General features: G+C 43.9%; 1 protein-coding gene across 1 annotated transcript; it reads left to right on the forward strand.

Annotated features, from left to right (window-relative positions):
* The first annotated feature begins 401 nt into the window (after positions 1-401).
* On the forward strand, positions 402-15,935 carry LOC142483482 (V-type proton ATPase subunit E 1-like). Its single transcript, XM_075583487.1, has 8 exons — positions 402-537; positions 1,134-1,243; positions 1,495-1,561; positions 8,748-8,837; positions 8,920-8,988; positions 9,320-9,414; positions 12,147-12,234; positions 13,656-15,935. Exons 1-8 carry the CDS (start codon positions 481-483, stop codon positions 13,716-13,718), a joined length of 639 nt encoding a protein of 212 aa, XP_075439602.1. The 5' UTR covers positions 402-480; the 3' UTR covers positions 13,719-15,935.
* Positions 15,936-17,338: the final 1,403 nt, after the last annotated feature.

Genomic DNA, 17,338 nt, shown 5'->3' on the forward strand with positions numbered 1-17,338 from the left:
GTTTGATGGCTGCTCTGGTGAGCCCTGGGATGTGCCAGATTCCTCATCTTGCCTTTACAAATCACATCTTTTGCTCTGGGGATTGATTTTCTTGGATCTGTGACACACTCAGGAAAAAAAGGGAATTTGTACAGTTTAATTTAGTCTGTATTTGAGTTTTGCTTGTAGAAAATAGTATTTATCATTCAAAAATCTGAATGGAAACACTAAATACTCCATGTGCTGTTTCTGCTGATATCGTATCCTTTTCTTTGTGCGCATCTTATTTTTACATTACATTCAATATTAAGGGTTCATTATGTAGAGGCTTTTATGCAGTATTGCAGTTTAAAATGATTGTGCTCTTTGATTTTCTCTCGGTTCACAAACTATTATATCGCTCCCCTTTTCCTGCTCCAACGCATCGGAGTCGGCTGTAAGTAAGAACGCTGTGTATAGCACATTCAGTGTAACGTGTGTATTCCTTTACAGATCAAGCACATGATGGCTTTTATCGAACAGGAAGCCAACGAGAAGGCTGAGGAAATCGATGCCAAGGTAACGGGAATGACACACACACACACACACACACACACACTTCTATAACAGTCTAGAAAACTGGAGTTACCTTTTTGTATCCAGAGGTAAGCATTGTTTAGGGTCAGTCATGCTAGCCATGACCTCTGGCATTCTGAATGACCAGTAGTTGCCTTATTGCTGGTTAACCCTTAAGTGTGTAAATGTCACCATTTGCATGCTAGTTTCACTGCCTTCTGGCAGAGAAATGTTGAGATGAACTGCACAGGACCCTATGTGTGAGTGATTGTTTCCTAGCAGCAGTTTACTTTTTTTATTTTTTATTTATAATCAGAATTAATTGCACTTCAGGTCACTGGTCACCCGTCTCCGCTTGCAATGTCAACCCGTCGGTGTGTTGTCAACATACCCAGACTATACAAATATATATTACATCATTATACCATGGGACTTTTGGAAGTTCAAGTATTTGTTGTGCTATTCTTTGAGCTATCAGCGGTTGTTTTTTTGTATATCTTTAGTGCCACCTGTCCCCCTGGTCTCATCCCCTACTTGATGTTGCCGCTGTGTAATAGTGACTTTGACGAGCCTTTGCTTGCGGTTTCCCCCTGTCGTAGGCCGAAGAAGAGTTTAACATTGAGAAGGGTCGCCTGGTGCAGACGCAGAGGCTGAAGATCATGGAGTACTATGAGAAGAAAGAGAAGCAGATCGAGCAGCAAAAGAAAATGTAAGTGATATTGAATGGGTCAGGGTCATGCCTATTGGGGTCTTTTAACCCTTTTGCTACCGAAAGCTAGCAGCGGATTATGGATTAATAATGGATTATTTTAGTACCTCTTAGCTGGTCCTGACGTGTTCAGTTTGGTTTTTGGGGGTGTTTGTTGTTTTTTTTTTTTTTTTTTTTAATTTCTTGCAACACACTAAATTCATCTCTATCACAATGTGACACTTTTTTTTTGTTTTGTTTGTGACTTGCAGCCAGATGTCGAACCTGATGAACCAGGCCAGGTTAAAGGTGTTGAAAGCACGGGATGACCTTATATCTGTAAGTATACTTGTACACAAACTGCCTGATCCATAGTTTCCCTGAACAATCCGTGCTGGGGTAACACTGTAAAAAAACAATGCTCAATAAGGTATGATGGTAAACCAGTGACCAACCCCGGTCACTGTAAGAATAAAAGCACTCGGAGACTGCATGGAAAACAGCTGTGCTGCCTGATGGGTGGGGGTAAATGGTAGATTGCCATGGCAACACTACAGCAGGCTTTGGGCCTTTAAATAAAAAAATAATTATATTATATTAAAGAATGGCAAGGTAAATAGTTATAGTTGGTAATCTGCTGTACAAGAGATCACTTTCAAGATGCAACATTTATTTTCTGTGGAGCAGCCGTTTGTGTAGACATGTAAATGTCACCCTTGGGGCTAGATTCATTAAGCTTTATGAACCTATTTAACATGACGTTATAGCAGCAGTCTGCTTTTTAACATGTATCAAAGCTGATGCTCTGTTCAGGAGATAGACGTGTTGTCTGGAAGGTAAAAATGGCGCCCAGTGCAGTCTAAGGCCGAGTCCATAGCAGGGGAGGCTGCGCTGAGCCGTGCGGACGCTCCGCGCTGAGCCCCTGCATCCTCCATGAGGATGTCTTTAGAGGGGGCTCACGCGAGCGTCCGCAGGCGTGCTGAGGCGCTGGATTTTTCAGCCAACAGCCAAGTTGTTTTTCAGAGCGCTGTTGGCTGAAAACATCCAATCAGCGCGGAGCAGCGTCAACGTCACGGCGCCGTGACGTTGACGTCGGTGCGTCGCGGGCGATTGGCCCAGCGACGTCACTGCCCCGCCTCCCTCAGTCTCCCCCCGCCTCCCGATCGCGCCCGCTGGCTCGCCTGCATGGGCATGAAATCGCGCAGATTTCAGCAGGCGAGCCTCAGCGTCAGCGCGCCTCAGCCCTGCTACCCCCTCTATGGCCCCAGCCTAAAGGTTACCATGGAAAAATCACACTAAAGATGAAGACTATTAATGTTTTTTTTTTAGCCAATTGAAGAACAAAACAACCTGCTCAGGGAGAAGATCAGAACATGTGGTGTGACTTTGTAAATGGTTGCTATTTGGACAAAATGTTTTTTTTTTTTTTTCTCTCAAATGCTACAAGTATTGTCTCATAGTACAGAACCGATTTTATTAAGAAAAACACCTGTAGGATATTGCTTTAACTGTCAGATCAGGAAATGGAAACAAGCGCAAACAGAGTTAGTTCATGAATTGTATTTAAACAATGGCCCCCAAGTTCTCATGGGAGAATAAAATGGCTCCAGTTAATTTCAGCATCAGTGACCATATTCTTTTGGGACTCCCATTCCAGGTTTAAACACTGCCATGCAATAGTTCTAGAAACGATTCAGCTAACCCGTTCATTGTATTGTCACTGGCTTGATCATGAATTGGAGCTTTTTTTTTTAGTTGTGTCAGAATTTGTGGCTGTTTTTAAATATCATCCATAAACTAACTCTCTGTGCTTGTCTATTGTGTGAAGGGCATGCGAACGATCTTATTACAGGAAGATGGAGAGCGTAGATGGAGCACAGCCAGGGATATCCTGTATATTCCGTGCAGGAAGAAAAGAAACAGCCAGGCCACTCCAGAAGTAACAAACAGTACTAATTCATTTATTGCATGCTGAACATACAGAAAAAATGGACTAGGTAAACGCACCTACGCGTTTCGTACTCAAGGTACTTTATCAAGGTGGCAACAGTGTAATAAAGCTGCTTCTTTATACTTACCCGAACTACCTCTAAGCCAATAGGATGCCGCGTCCCTAACCCGCGTCGCGCAGGGTCACGGCGACATGAGACGCAGTCACCTGCATCTGCGCAGAATCGCGAAGGAAGGGCGCGCACAGCCATAGGGCAGTTCGGGCAAAGTACAAGACCTTACTTGCACTAGACGCTACAGCCCACGGAATGACGCCATCCGCGCGCATCACGGAGCGTGGTCGCGCTGACGTCACGTCGTATTCGGTAGCCTGGCGGAACATGTGACATCTTTTTTTACAAATCAAAACTTTATTGAAACTGGACATTACTGTTTAAAATGGAAAAAACAAAATTATTTAAAAAAACACTAACTTGTTGCAATAATAGCAGCAACCCTACGTAGCAGTGTACTGTCGGTAGAAAGGAAATGGTAATACAGATAAATAATGAATAACCAATAGATAAACAAATAATAATCATAACACTAAATAGTTATGGTACTAAGCACATCACAATGTAACATTAAATAACCCTACCATTTATCCTACCATATAATTAAGAAGTAAATACTTCTAAAGATTTTTAATTATACATATGAACACAGTATCCATACATAGGTAGAAATCACCCCGTCTCAAAACCCTTTTCTAGTTGTCCTTATGGTAACAGCAACTCGTTCACCTTTCAGGGCATAGAACATGTTCCCGTGCCCATAAGAGGAGGGGACAGGATTAAACAGTTAGATAGACGAGAGTCTTTTTGGATTTTTACCCTGAGAACAAGAACACCCCTGGGCATGAACATTGATTGGGATTGAAGTCACTTTTTATGACTTTTTATATATTTTTTTTATAATAATGTTTTCCATTTTCTTTTCTTTTTATAAATTGTTTTAAAATTGTTTTATAATAATTATCAGTGTTCGACAAACCTATACATTTGCTCGCCCCGGGCGAGTGGATTTAACCCCCGGGCGAGTAAATATTGGCCCAAGCAGCACACGTTTGGTACTAGGTGGCGAGTAGATTTTTTTTGTGTGGCGAGTAGATTTTTTGGTGATTTGTCAACCACTGATAATTATAATTCACACAATTGTTCATAATTAATGAACGCTTAGATCATTAATCTTATTGTAATCATATTTGTATGTTACTTTAGATATTATACACATATTTATAGTGCATCCCAATCAATGTTCATGATTTATTCTGTTAGCAGGCGATCTTTATGTATAACAACATTCTTTATCAATGTATTCCTCTTCTTTTATATAGTGTTATCACTCAAGCTTAATGTCATACAGAGATTATGTACATTCTTCCAATATTTTCTTATTCAGTTACATAATGGCTAATATTCTCAATTGTTTGATAAACACTATTTTTGTTCTCTTTGATAAACAAGGTGTTTTAATTTCTCCCTATGTATGGATACTGTGTTCATATGTATAATTAAAAATCTTTAGAAGTATATACTTCTTAATTATATGGTAGGATAAATGGTATGGTTATTTAATGTTACATTGTGATGTGCTTAGTACCATAACTATTTATTTAGTGTTATGATTATTTGTTTATCTATTGGTTATTCATTATTTATCTTTATTACCATTTCCTTTCTACTGACACAGTACACTGCTACGTAGGGTTGCTGCTATTATTGCAACAAGTTATTTGTGTTTTTTAAATAATTTTGTTTTTTCCATTTTAAACAGTAATGTCCAGTTTCAATAAAGTTTTGATTTGTTAAAAAAGTTGTCATGTTCCGCCAGGCTACTGAATACGACGTGACGTCAGCGCAACCACGCTTTGTGATGCGCGCTGATGACGTCATTCCGTGGGCTGTAGCGTCTAGTGCAAGTAAGGTCTTGTACTTTGCCCGAACTGCCCAGCCTATGGCTGTGCGCGCCCTTCCTTCGCGATTCTGCGCAGATGCAGGTGACTGCGTTTCATGTCGCCGTGACCCTGCACGACGCGGGTTAGTGACGCGGCATCCTATTGGCTCAGAGGCAGTTCGTGTAAGTATAAAGAAGCAGCTTTATTACACTGTTGTCACCTTGATAAAGTACCTTGAGTATGAAACGCGTAGGTGCGTTTACCGAGTCCATTTTTTCTGTATGTTCAGCATGCAATAAATGAATTAGTACTGTTTGTTACTTCTGGAGTGGCCTGGCTGTTTCTTTTCTTCCAGCACGGAATATACAGGATATCCCTGGCTGTGCGCTATCTACGCCCTCTATCTTCCTGGACCTACAACGGCTGGACTGCACGCTGCTAACGACAAGAGTGCCCCTTGGGTAGCACAGGTAAAGTGCCGCAGTGCCTTATTTTATTCCTGTCTATCACGGACATTGTCCATTTATAAGCATTGTACTGGTTGGGTGCTATTATGTGTTATAGTTGTGGGTGTCAAGCTGACTCCACTAGTACACTTATTCCCACCAGTTCCTAATCAACTTTATTAGGGGCACTCCATCGTGTTTTGGATTAACCCATTGTGGCATTATACATTTGGACACTCCATTTACAGGACTGGTCACAATTTGAGAGCATCACATCAACCCTGTTCCTTGCGATCTTATTACAGCCTAAATTATATTAATCCCATATTCACGAAGCTCTGTTAATGTACTGATATTTCCGGACATTAACCTCCAGTCCTAATTCATCATCTTTAACTGTGCATGCAATGTCTTGTATATAATGTATAACCCTGTTCACTTAATGTTACCATGTATTTGTCATCATAACTCTGTGCCCAGGACATACTTGAAATGAGGTAACTCTCAATGTATTACTTCCTGGTAAAACATTTTATAAATAAAAAATCTTGACCCTGGAATAGGACTTTTATTGGAGAGGAGAGAGATCAGTTTAGGATATGATCTATTTAATAGATTACACAGGGCTAATCCAGTGCAAAGTGCTCTCGGTGGTATATGGGAAAAAAAAGAACAATGCATACAGTAGTGCAGACGTACTAGAAGCAAACATCTTAAATCAAAACTCCTTGATGAAGCGGCGTGAAACGCGTAGGAGGGAGGACATGGAGATTACTTGCCCTACTTTTGTGCCTTTTTCCTGACCGTGGGTTTTGATTGCCATTCATTGCCGTTTCTTTGCTGTTCCGGATGCCTGCCATTTTTTTTCTGTTTCACATGGGGTAGGTCAAATCAAGCGTGTCTCGGATAAATCTGATAAATGGTGGGAGATGGTGGTAGATTTAGGATGGACTTTCCATGGGTATAAAAGAGAAGAGATGTGCGTGGTGCACATCAATTTTATATTGAAAGACATAAGCGGTGAGATACCGGCAACTGTCATGCTCCCAGTAAGGTAAACGCAGTTTGACCACTCTGGGTCCCGTAGCGATGGCGCTCCGTTCAGTCCCTCATTCAGCCAGATGTTTAACCGGCTTCTCTCCGTCACTCTGGCTCCACGGCGCTTCTGGTTTGTACACACAGGCTGCGTCTGTCGGCAGGGGCGCAGGCAGGAGAGAGTCCAGCAGTAGTAGGGGACTCGCACAGAGGGCCTATACTCCCCACCAGGCAGGTAAAAGGACCACCCTTATAAAGAGTATCCTGCGCTGGATTAGCCCTGTGTAATCTAATCTCTTCTTTGTGACGTTGGGAAACATCACCTGAACCAGCTCAACTCTCTTGTATGGTGGTTTTTGTTTTGTTTTTTTCACTTGATTTTTCACTTATTCACTTTTATTTTGTTTGTCGCACTAATAGTTACGGTGATATTTAGTTTGCGCTATATACATTCTTTTTGCAGAGTCTATTTAATACCTGAAATAGATTAAAGCAGCAAAATGTGAAATTTTATATGGGTTTTTTAAATAAATCTGTTCCGTAGTATTAGATAATACTTACTGTTTTTTGTGTTTGTTTTTTTAATTCTTTAACTCTGCCATTTTTTTGTTTTAAAGCCGCTTCTGATTTCTATATCAGTTTTAAGCCCACATTCCAAGCAGTGCGAGATTTTTGCAACACTTTCCTGTTTGAGATAATTTGTTGCCAATATTCCCCGCAGTTTGAGCTGCAAACTGTAACAATAATGTTATCTTGGCAATATAAGGATACATTGCATTTGCTGAGCTACACTGCCTGAAGCTGCTATTATGTTAGTGACACCATAAGGCTATTGACACTTATAACAGGCGCACCAAACGATTACCAGCTTGGGTAAGAATGTAGAATATTTACATATACACAAGAACAAAAAGGGGGAATATAGTATTGCTGCTTTAGCCTATACTCCACGTGGTGAAATACATATTAAACACCTAGAAAATATGTTAATGTAAAATATATTGTATGCTTCTTCCCCTATCTATTTTAAAGCCGCATAGGAATTGCAGTTTGTTAGAGCCAAAATGGATCATTTTGAGAGGTCTGTGTTGTAAACCAAATTGCCCTCATTTAATGGAGCTTTGTGAATCTAGCCCTGAGGTTCACCCTGGTCCTGGGATATTACTTGCTGCACCCCAGGTTAGGGGATCATTGGGTCGGTAGCCCGGTCATAGCTTTTTCATTCCTTGACTCCTGTTGTAGTGTCTGCCTGTGTGACGCTGCAAACCAGTAAGATGTTACGTGTCACCCTCTTCTCTCCCATGAAGCGCTCGGGATGTGTTAAACTTTGCTCTGGCCTATAGTTCCTCATGCCCATTTCGCCACAGAAATGTCTTAGGACTTGATAGAAAGAGGAACAAACAGCCTGCGGAGGGAAAAACCCAGATCTGCAGGCGGATATAAAAGAACTTCATGTCATGTTTATACCAAGCCGATTCACTGCAGGTTCATCCCTTTTTTTTCCTGTGCCAGTATGTGATCTACAAAACGTTGTAGTCTTCTAGATTGTAAGGTCATGTGAATAAGGCCTTGTATTCTTGTTACACTTGCATAGTTCAGATTGTCCCAATTTGTACAGGGCCATGTAATAGTCTCCATGTGAAATAAATGAGCGTCCTCCTTATGTTTTGATCACACACCTGCGGCAAACCAATGCAGTGTCACATCTCTCTCGCCATTAGCGAAGGACCGGGATCCATTGTTTCTGTTTGTCCTCACAATCTTCATTTTCAGAGCTAAAACTTTGAGGGTTGGGATTTTGCAGATGTTGCTACATTATGTTATTTTTTTTTAATATAGTTTACCTGAAGGATTCATCTGTCCGGCCAGTTGTGAAATTGCATTAAAATGACTTATTGTGTCAGTTTTCAAGAAAATAGAAACCTGTTGAGCATCCGTATAGGAAGAGCTGCAATTTCACATTACTTTACGTGATAGCAAATCTATTGCACAGCCGCCAATGCTGTGCATAAAGTCTATTCTTTTGGGCTTGAAAATGCATTGTAGAGGGGTAAAGAAACCTCTCCCCAGACATGTAAAGAGCAGAATAGATTGTTGGCAAAGCTAAATGTTTTGTTTAACTCTTCTCATCCCACAAAATGACTCATTGTCTGCCCAGGATTTACTCGCTGATGCCAAGCAGAGGCTGGCGAGGGTGGTGAAAGACTCTGCACGTTACCAAGCCCTGTTGGACGGACTCATCCTGCAGGTAACGATGGTGGCAGGTCGTGCACAACACCGTAACCGTGTAACAGGCCCCTCCATTCTGACCCTCTGCTGTTCCTCTGCAGGGTCTGTACCAGCTCCTAGAACCCAAGGTGCTGATCCGCTGCCGTAAGCAGGACCTGGCACTAGTTAAGGTAAATGGAGATGACCGCTTTCATACATTCAATAACTGCATTTAGTTTGTGTCCTGGGTTAACATATATCATTTACACCTTGGTAAAGTAAATGTATGTGTCTGCAGAACCATTGTTGGAGTCAATACAGATTTGCTGTAGCTTTTGCTATCCAACTCCTCTGCGGGGAAGCAATTTCATGAATCCACTACCTTTTTCATGGACATTCGCCTTTGCCTAGGTTGAGCAAGACCTGTTCTGTGTACCATTGTCCTCATCTCAGTTGTCCATCCTTCTTTGTTTTTGTGGAGACGCGGCTGAGGTTTATAACTCTACCTCTCTTTGTCTTCAGTCCTCTGTGCAGAAGAACATCCCAGCCTACAAAGCGGCTACCAAGAAGGACCTGGAGGTGGGGGTGGATCATGAAAACCACCTCTCCCCAGACATGTAAGGAACAGAACAGGTTGTGGATAATTTGCTTTCCCTTCCCCTGTACGCAGCCAGGGACGCCGACGGGGGGGGGAGGGGGAGAGCCGGGACAAGTGGCCCGGTGGCTGGGGGGGGGGGCGGGGTGTGGGGGGCCTGGCTGCCGGTTCTCTACTTGCGGCCAAGTTGGGGGGGAGGGAGGAGAGAGGGAGTATAAGAGGGTGAGTGAGGAGAAAGTGGGCTTGTGAGGTGTGAAATTGGGGGTCTTGAAAGACCGCTGCCATGTGCTAGTCCTGGGAAATCTATCTGCGGCCAAGCACAGAGGGCAGTGTGGGCTCTAGCAATAAGTTATCGAAGCCATTAGTGACTCACTCTCTCTCACTCTCTCTCACTCTCTCTCACTCTCTCTCACTCTCTCTCACTCTCTCTCACTCTCTCTCACACTCTCTCACACTCTCTCACACTCTCTCACTCACTCTCTCACTCACTCTCTCACACACTCTCTCACTCACTCTCTCACTCACTCTCTCACTCACTCTCTCACTCACTCTCTCACTCACTCTCTCACACACTCTCTCACTCACTCTCTCACTCACTCTCTCACTCACTCTCTCACTCACTCTCTCACTCACTCTCTCACTCACTCTCTCACTCACTCTCTCACTCACTCTCTCACTCACTCTCTCTCACACACTCTCTCACACACTCTCTCACACACTCTCTCACACACTCTCTCACACACTCTCTCACACACTCTCTCACACACTCTCTCACACTCTCTCTCACACTCTCTCTCACACTCTCTCTCACACTCTCTCTCACACTCTCTCTCACACTCTCTCACACTCTCTCTCACACTCTCTCACACTCTCTCACACTCTCTCACACTCTCTCACACTCTCTCACACTCTCTCACACTCTCTCACACTCTCTCACACTCTCTCACACTCTCTCACACTCTCTCACACTCTCTCACACTCTCTCACACTCTCTCACACTCTCTCACACTCTCTCACACTCTCTCACACTCTCTCACACTCTCTCACACTCTCTCACACTCTCTCACACTCTCTCACACTCTCTCACACTCTCTCACACTCTCTCACACTCTCTCACACTCTCTCACACTCTCTCACACTCTCTCACACTCTCTCACACTCTCTCACACTCTCTCACACTCTCTCACACTCTCTCACACTCTCTCACACTCTCTCACACTCTCTCACACTCTCTCACACTCTCTCACACTCTCTCACACTCTCTCACACTCTCTCACACTCTCTCACACTCTCTCACACTCTCTCACACTCTCTCACACTCTCTCACACTCTCTCACACTCTCTCACACTCTCTCACACTCTCTCACACTCTCTCACACTCTCTCACACTCTCTCACACTCTCTCACACTCTCTCACACTCTCTCACACTCTCTCACACTCTCTCACACTCTCTCACACTCTCTCACACTCTCTCACACTCTCTCACACTCTCTCACACTCTCTCACACTCTCTCACACTCTCTCACACTCTCTCACACTCTCTCACACTCTCTCACACTCTCTCACACTCTCTCACACTCTCTCACACTCTCTCACACTCTCTCACACTCTCTCACACTCTCTCACACTCTCTCACACTCTCTCACACTCTCTCACACTCTCTCACACTCTCTCACACTCTCTCACACTCTCTCACACTCTCTCACACTCTCTCACACTCTCTCACACTCTCTCACACTCTCTCACACTCTCTCACACTCTCTCACACTCTCTCACACTCTCTCACACTCTCTCACACTCTCTCACACTCTCTCACACTCTCTCACACTCTCTCACACTCTCTCACACTCTCTCACACTCTCTCACACTCTCTCACACTCTCTCACACTCTCTCACACTCTCTCTGTGTATATTCCTATTTTTCAAGGTCTATCCATGTTTGCAGAGTTTTACGGAGCATGAAAACCCTATTAGTATAACATACGTCCCAGAATGCTGAGCTGCAATGCTCCAGGGACACCGGGTTGCTAGTTAACCTCGGCTCAAAACTGCCACACAATACTTGACCGGAAGAACAATATGGCTGCCAGGCGGCCTTTGCTCCGACGGCCAATCAAAAGCTGCCATGTCTTTGTGAGACCCAGGCAGCCATATTTGTAGTTTATTGCTATTTATTGAGCTTCAGTTCTAATCTTAGAATAGCTTTATTTTGAGGCGGGATTGCTGCTTTAAGCCAAAGTCCTGAGTTTGCTACCATGCTTTTTCGGTCAGTGAGCAGACCACCTTCCATCACGCGGTTCTGTCACTGAGTGAAACGAAATAATTTTCTCACAATATCCGAATGTCCGCACAACGCACAGCGCCTGGAGTATAATCTGTCACTGTGTGCAGAAGAACGCTGCTCGGTTTATTACTGAGCTTTAGCAAACACTACGATGCATGAGCCTTATACTACGCCGACAAAGGTAAACCTTAGGTAAAATAATCCCTGCGTGAGATCCTTTTAGAACAATAATTTTGAGGGTTAAATGATGCATTGAAACAACATGCCTTTTTGGAAGCTCTGACATGAGTGTTTCTCATGGTTCCTATAAAAATGAACAGATCGCATCAAGAAACTTAATGCTCTCAGGTGTCCCTCTTCTATTTAAGATGCAGACTATTGGTTTACAGAACAGCGCCACCATGCTGTTTTCTTCCCAAATAATGTGTCTGAATGTGCGTTCAAACCTTGCTGCCGTGTCTCCCTGCAGCGCGGGAGGGATAGAGATGTACAACATCGATGGAAGGATCAAAGTGTCCAACACACTGGAGAGCAGACTGGATCTGATAGGGCAGCAGGTGAGCGGATCTCTAGGGAGGAGAAGGCACCCTTTCCTAATGCAGAGAAGGGCTCTTGTGGGAAGAGGAAACCTCGACTCAATCTTCCAGGAAGCTATAAAACAGTGACTCCTAATCCATGGCCCTGCCACCTGATTGCCAAGATTCTTAATGTCTTTCTTCAGATTCCTTTTTGTATTATACCATGACTTTCTATTGGCTGGTCCCAGTGGCCATATAATTTCTCATGGACCAGAATTCAGGAGCCATGTGTATTGTATGTCTTTATTTATATAGCGCCAAAAGTGTACTCAGCGCTTCACAAAGAATACAGTACAGGGAATCTTAAATGTATTTTTAAGTGCAGCAAAAATCAGACAATGGGAAGGGAAATCCCTGCCCCGAAAAGCTTACAATCTAAGAGGTTTGAGGGGAAACTTACAGAGACAGCAGGTGAGGGAATAAGTGCTGTAGATGGCAGTGCTTGGCCACAATGGGTGGTATAAGTGACTGTGGGACAATAGCCATGAGTGCAGGCTATTGGGATGCTTGATTTGTGGGGCAAGTTTTAAGGTTAGTCAGTGTTAAATGAAAAGGTTAATACCATTTACAGGGGAAGAGATGGTAACGAGGCATGGGTGAAATCACGTGTGTCTGGCTTCAAGCTCAGGGGAGATCCCCACCAGCAGGAAGGAGTAGATAGTGTGTGAATAGAGGATTTGTGTGGGTGTTTTTTTTTTTTTTTTTTTTTTTTTTTTTTTATATTGAGGGTTGTTGGGAGAGAAGTGTATAAATAATGGTGGAGTGGGGAAGTTGGAGAGAACAGGGACATTCACCAAGGAGTAAGGAAACAGTAAACACAATAAGGAGGGCATAGTGAGATACAGGAGGGGAGACTTCCCAGGTACTGGAGGATAGGAAGAGTACAAATAATCACAGCTTTTAGCAAGTAAAGTTCTCACAGTTGTAAAGTTGTTGTTCAGAGTCTAGATCTTCCTCAAATCTTCACCGCCAATTTCAACTCCAAGATTAACTCCACACACTTAAATGTTACACTTTAAGATGTTACACACAGCCAAGGTATCCTGCCTTAAGTATTCTAAAACACAGCCACTTGACTAACAATTAAGGGAGGGGTCTGCCTTGTCAACTCAGACACACCAAATTGTTAATTACATTTTAGGATCTTGCAAATTGATAGTAGAATCCAGCTCACACATACTTAAATGTTACACTTCGATGTTACACACAGACATATGTGTCCCCATAGGGTGCTAGGGGGCTGTAAGAGCGAGACTCCCTCCCCAAAAAATAGATACAGACTGGTGCTTTAAGAAGGCATGATTAGGGTTTTGGCCCCATGGGAATAAAACTTATTTTTTCAATGTCCACTGTCATTGCTTAACAACCCGTATTGTCTCCTTTCCATGTCTCCTCAACAGATGATGCCAGAGATACGAGTAGCTTTGTTTGGTGCCAACACAAACCGAAAGTTCATGGACTGAGGTGGTTAGAAGTCCGTCCCACTGCCGTACTGCTCGGGTGTAGAGAGAGCCCGGATATTTTATGTTTCCTATTCTAGTGTGTTTGTCATTAGTAGTTCTGCTCTTAGCTTTAAAAACGAGGCATGTGTAGTGACTGTGTGTGGATGGGGGTCAGCGTGCAAACATGTAATTCAAAAGGAGGGGAGCGTGGGTCAGTATTCCTCTAAGAGGTGGTTTAGCCAACTCATGTCAACGCTAAAGGCCAGGTGTTGGTGTCTGTTTCAGCTTGCTATCCTTGGACTAATGACACAAGTGAGGATTGCTTAGAATTGGTTTATAACAAGACTAGTGCACTGTGTTGCAAACATACTGAATGATGCTGCTGCAGAGGCCTGCAATGTTTTGCTTCCTGAGAAATATACAGGGAGAGATCATGAGGTTTAGATACTCCGAGCATGTCATGCGTGAGGCTTTTATAATGAATATACCGGTCTGCAATATGTGGCATGCTCTGCCAGCAAAGGGTTTTAGTAGTATTGGGGGGGGGGGGGGGGGGAGAAACTGCATGTACAATAACATTTTAAAAAAGTACAGTATGTAATGGTTTTTCCCTCCCAGCCTTTGGGAGGTACCACTGTTACCAGGTGTATGCTACCTGTTGGCTCACAGGAGGCTGAGTTGTCCGCTGATGGTTGTGGGGACTGCAGGACAGACTTCTGGGGTATATAACTGACATTTACTCCATGGTACGCTGCGCCGCCATCTGTTGTAAGCTCCAGATGTATAGAGGTGATCTCCTACAGTGGAAACGGTTACCTCTCCCCCCCAGTAAGGTCACACACACACCAGGCCGGAGGTATATCCAATTGGAACCAGCTTTATTCCTGTACACTTCACAGCAACATGGCAATTCTCTGCCTAACACAGTCTCTGTTCTGGTCTTCCAAACTCGGGCTGGTCCCTGGACCTTCACTACGGGTCAAGCGTCCCTGCTCTTCCCCAGCCCTCTTGCAAGACCAGGGGAATAGGTGAGCACTCACTCGTCCCTTAGGAAAGAGGACCAGGCCCTGCCAATGCTCAGCAGGTCGCTGTGATACCTTGTCTCTCTCACGGTAAAGATACACTAACAATTTGGTGTTGCACTTCCCTTACGTACAGTAGGGAGAAAGCACAAGGTCTGAACCTGGGGTTGGGCAGAACACAGACCTAGTCACTCCACTCCTGTCATTCAAGGGACTGCCTGTGTGGGGGAAAACCCATGATTGGTACTGGCACTGCCTGCTCTTATCAGGACTTGCATGCCAGTGAGGGCAGAATGGTAGCCAGGAACCAGCTATGACTACATGTAGATGTGTCACTCTGCCCATTCACAAGCTTGAAACATGTTGGTAACATAAACTGCTATATTACAGATGTAGCTGGCTTTGTTGCGCCCCTCCCTCCATGGTGGGGCATATTCTGCTCCATCACGGCAATTGAATACTATGAAAACTCTGACTGTCTACATTATAATGGGACATGGAGTAGTATCAAGTGCACTGAAGTCTGCTATCGCTATATAATGAGCTTTGTGTTACAAACAGCAGCGGTCATGTGACCTCTCTTGACACCCCATCCTTCACCATAACCATTCAGCTGCTCCCATGATGTTCCTGGAAATCACACAGGTGGGTGCTGTAGGGGCCCTTTGACGATGTTCAGGGAACGTCGTGTAATTTTGTAAAAGGGGTGAGGTGAGGGGGGGGTGACTGCGTTTGAACATGTGGTTGCGATCCTGTAAGTGCTGTGGCACTGTCTGATTTCTGCCATGGGAAGGGTAAAAGTTCTGTGTTTGCTGTGCAGTGAGTAGTCCTAGAACCGAGACACTTTAAAACATCAAAGCGGTCACACGCAGTCCGCTTGTATGCGATTACTTAAAATGCAGTGTCAGCTGGTTGAACACCCTTCCTCTCCACAGCCTAACAGATGGAGATCTTAAAACACTAAGATCACGGGGTGTGGCGCGGGTAAGATTGTGGACCTGCTGAAGCGTAGGTGCTCCCAAAGCTGTGTGCAGCTCCTCCTGCCTTGCTGGTGTATAGTTGCTGGTGTATAGTTACTGCTGGCTGTAACACATGGCTGCATCCTGGTTGTTTATGTTCTGTATATATGGCTGTCCAGTAAAACCTTGTTAGCCTCGTTCCGGTGTCCGATGTGAAGTTGTCTTTATTTATTACAATAAACTTGTGTGGACCTCTCTTTTCTGGTGTGGTTTTTTTATTTTTTTTTTGTATGCAGGACAAGCTGTGTAACACTTTTTTTATTTAGTGCTGATGCAGCCTGCAAGTGCAGTCAGCAGCTCCCCTTAAAGATGCATGGAAAACAAACCGGATAAAGTGAGGAAACATTCCACATATACCACGGGTACAGCTAAACTATTTAACAATCCTATAATCTTCCTTAAACTAACCAAACCACAAAGATTTGGCTTTCTCTGGAAAATGAATTACTAGTTGCATTTCTTAGGCTGCGCTTATAGTGCTGGCGACAGCAACGTCGCGTCAAAACAAATGCATTGCCGCCGTCGTGTGCGCTTATAGTAAGCACGACGGAGTGACAGCTTGGTCGTGTTCGCTGCACGTCCTCTCAATTTGATTTTTCCAGCGACCGCAGCCTGATGTTGCCGGTACCATAAGTGCAGCCTTAGGGGGGCTTTAAATACAGGTGTTTATCGACCACGTGTTCCCTCTGTCTTTTTATTTTATTTTTAATATCTAGAAACAATAAACTTTGTCTATGCAAGCGCTTGTTTTATACCCTGATATCAGAAAAGGGAGCAGCTGGTGGGAATGAAACGATTTGTACAAACCTGTGTTAAAATATGGACAGGTGAGATTTGGGTAAAAGCTTCAATCGCTTATTACTGACCCTTTTATGTCACTGCAATTAATACAGTTTGGTCCTAGAATTAATTGCTTATTTAAAGTAGGAATAAACACACTGCCCTTTCGTTATCCAACCAAAACTTTGCATTGTAAGCAGTGGGCCAGTTTTCATAGGTGCTCTCTAGATCCGCTGTATCCCAGAGAATCTGCCCCATAGAAACGGCAATATAGAAGAGCAGGGAGCCCCACACCCCCTGGCGGCGCTACGCAGTAGAATCCGGTATAGGAAATGTCTTTTGTGGAATGAATATCTTTAATCACAATAGCTGATATTGTCCCTCGTAGTCACAATGGTATCGCAGTGGTCTGGCTAACCCAATCGCCTCTAAGCAGAGGTAAGTCTTCTATGAGAAGCCAATGTTGCTCGACAAAGAAAATGACACTGCTGCGTGGGATTGTCGGGTAGCGTCGGCGTGCTCCAACCGGGACGGGGTAACAGGATACAAAAAGGGGAGGCGGTGAAACTGCCTTGTGGTAAAGATAGCAGACCGGGACTACTCAAATAAATGCAATTGCTTTAATGGCACATAAGGCAACAAAAAGTACTCTTATGCGTTTCGCACGTGTGACCGCGCTTTATCAAAGAGTACTTTTACTCTGATAAAGCGCGGTCACCCGTGCGAAACGCGTTAGTGAGTTTTTGTTGCCTTATGTGCCATTAAAGCAATTGCATTTATTGGAGTAGTCCCGGTCTGCTATCTTTACCACGAGGCAGTT

Source organism: Ascaphus truei, unplaced genomic scaffold, assembly GCF_040206685.1.
Source record: "Ascaphus truei isolate aAscTru1 unplaced genomic scaffold, aAscTru1.hap1 HAP1_SCAFFOLD_3271, whole genome shotgun sequence".
Lineage (NCBI taxonomy): Eukaryota > Metazoa > Chordata > Amphibia > Anura > Ascaphidae > Ascaphus > Ascaphus truei.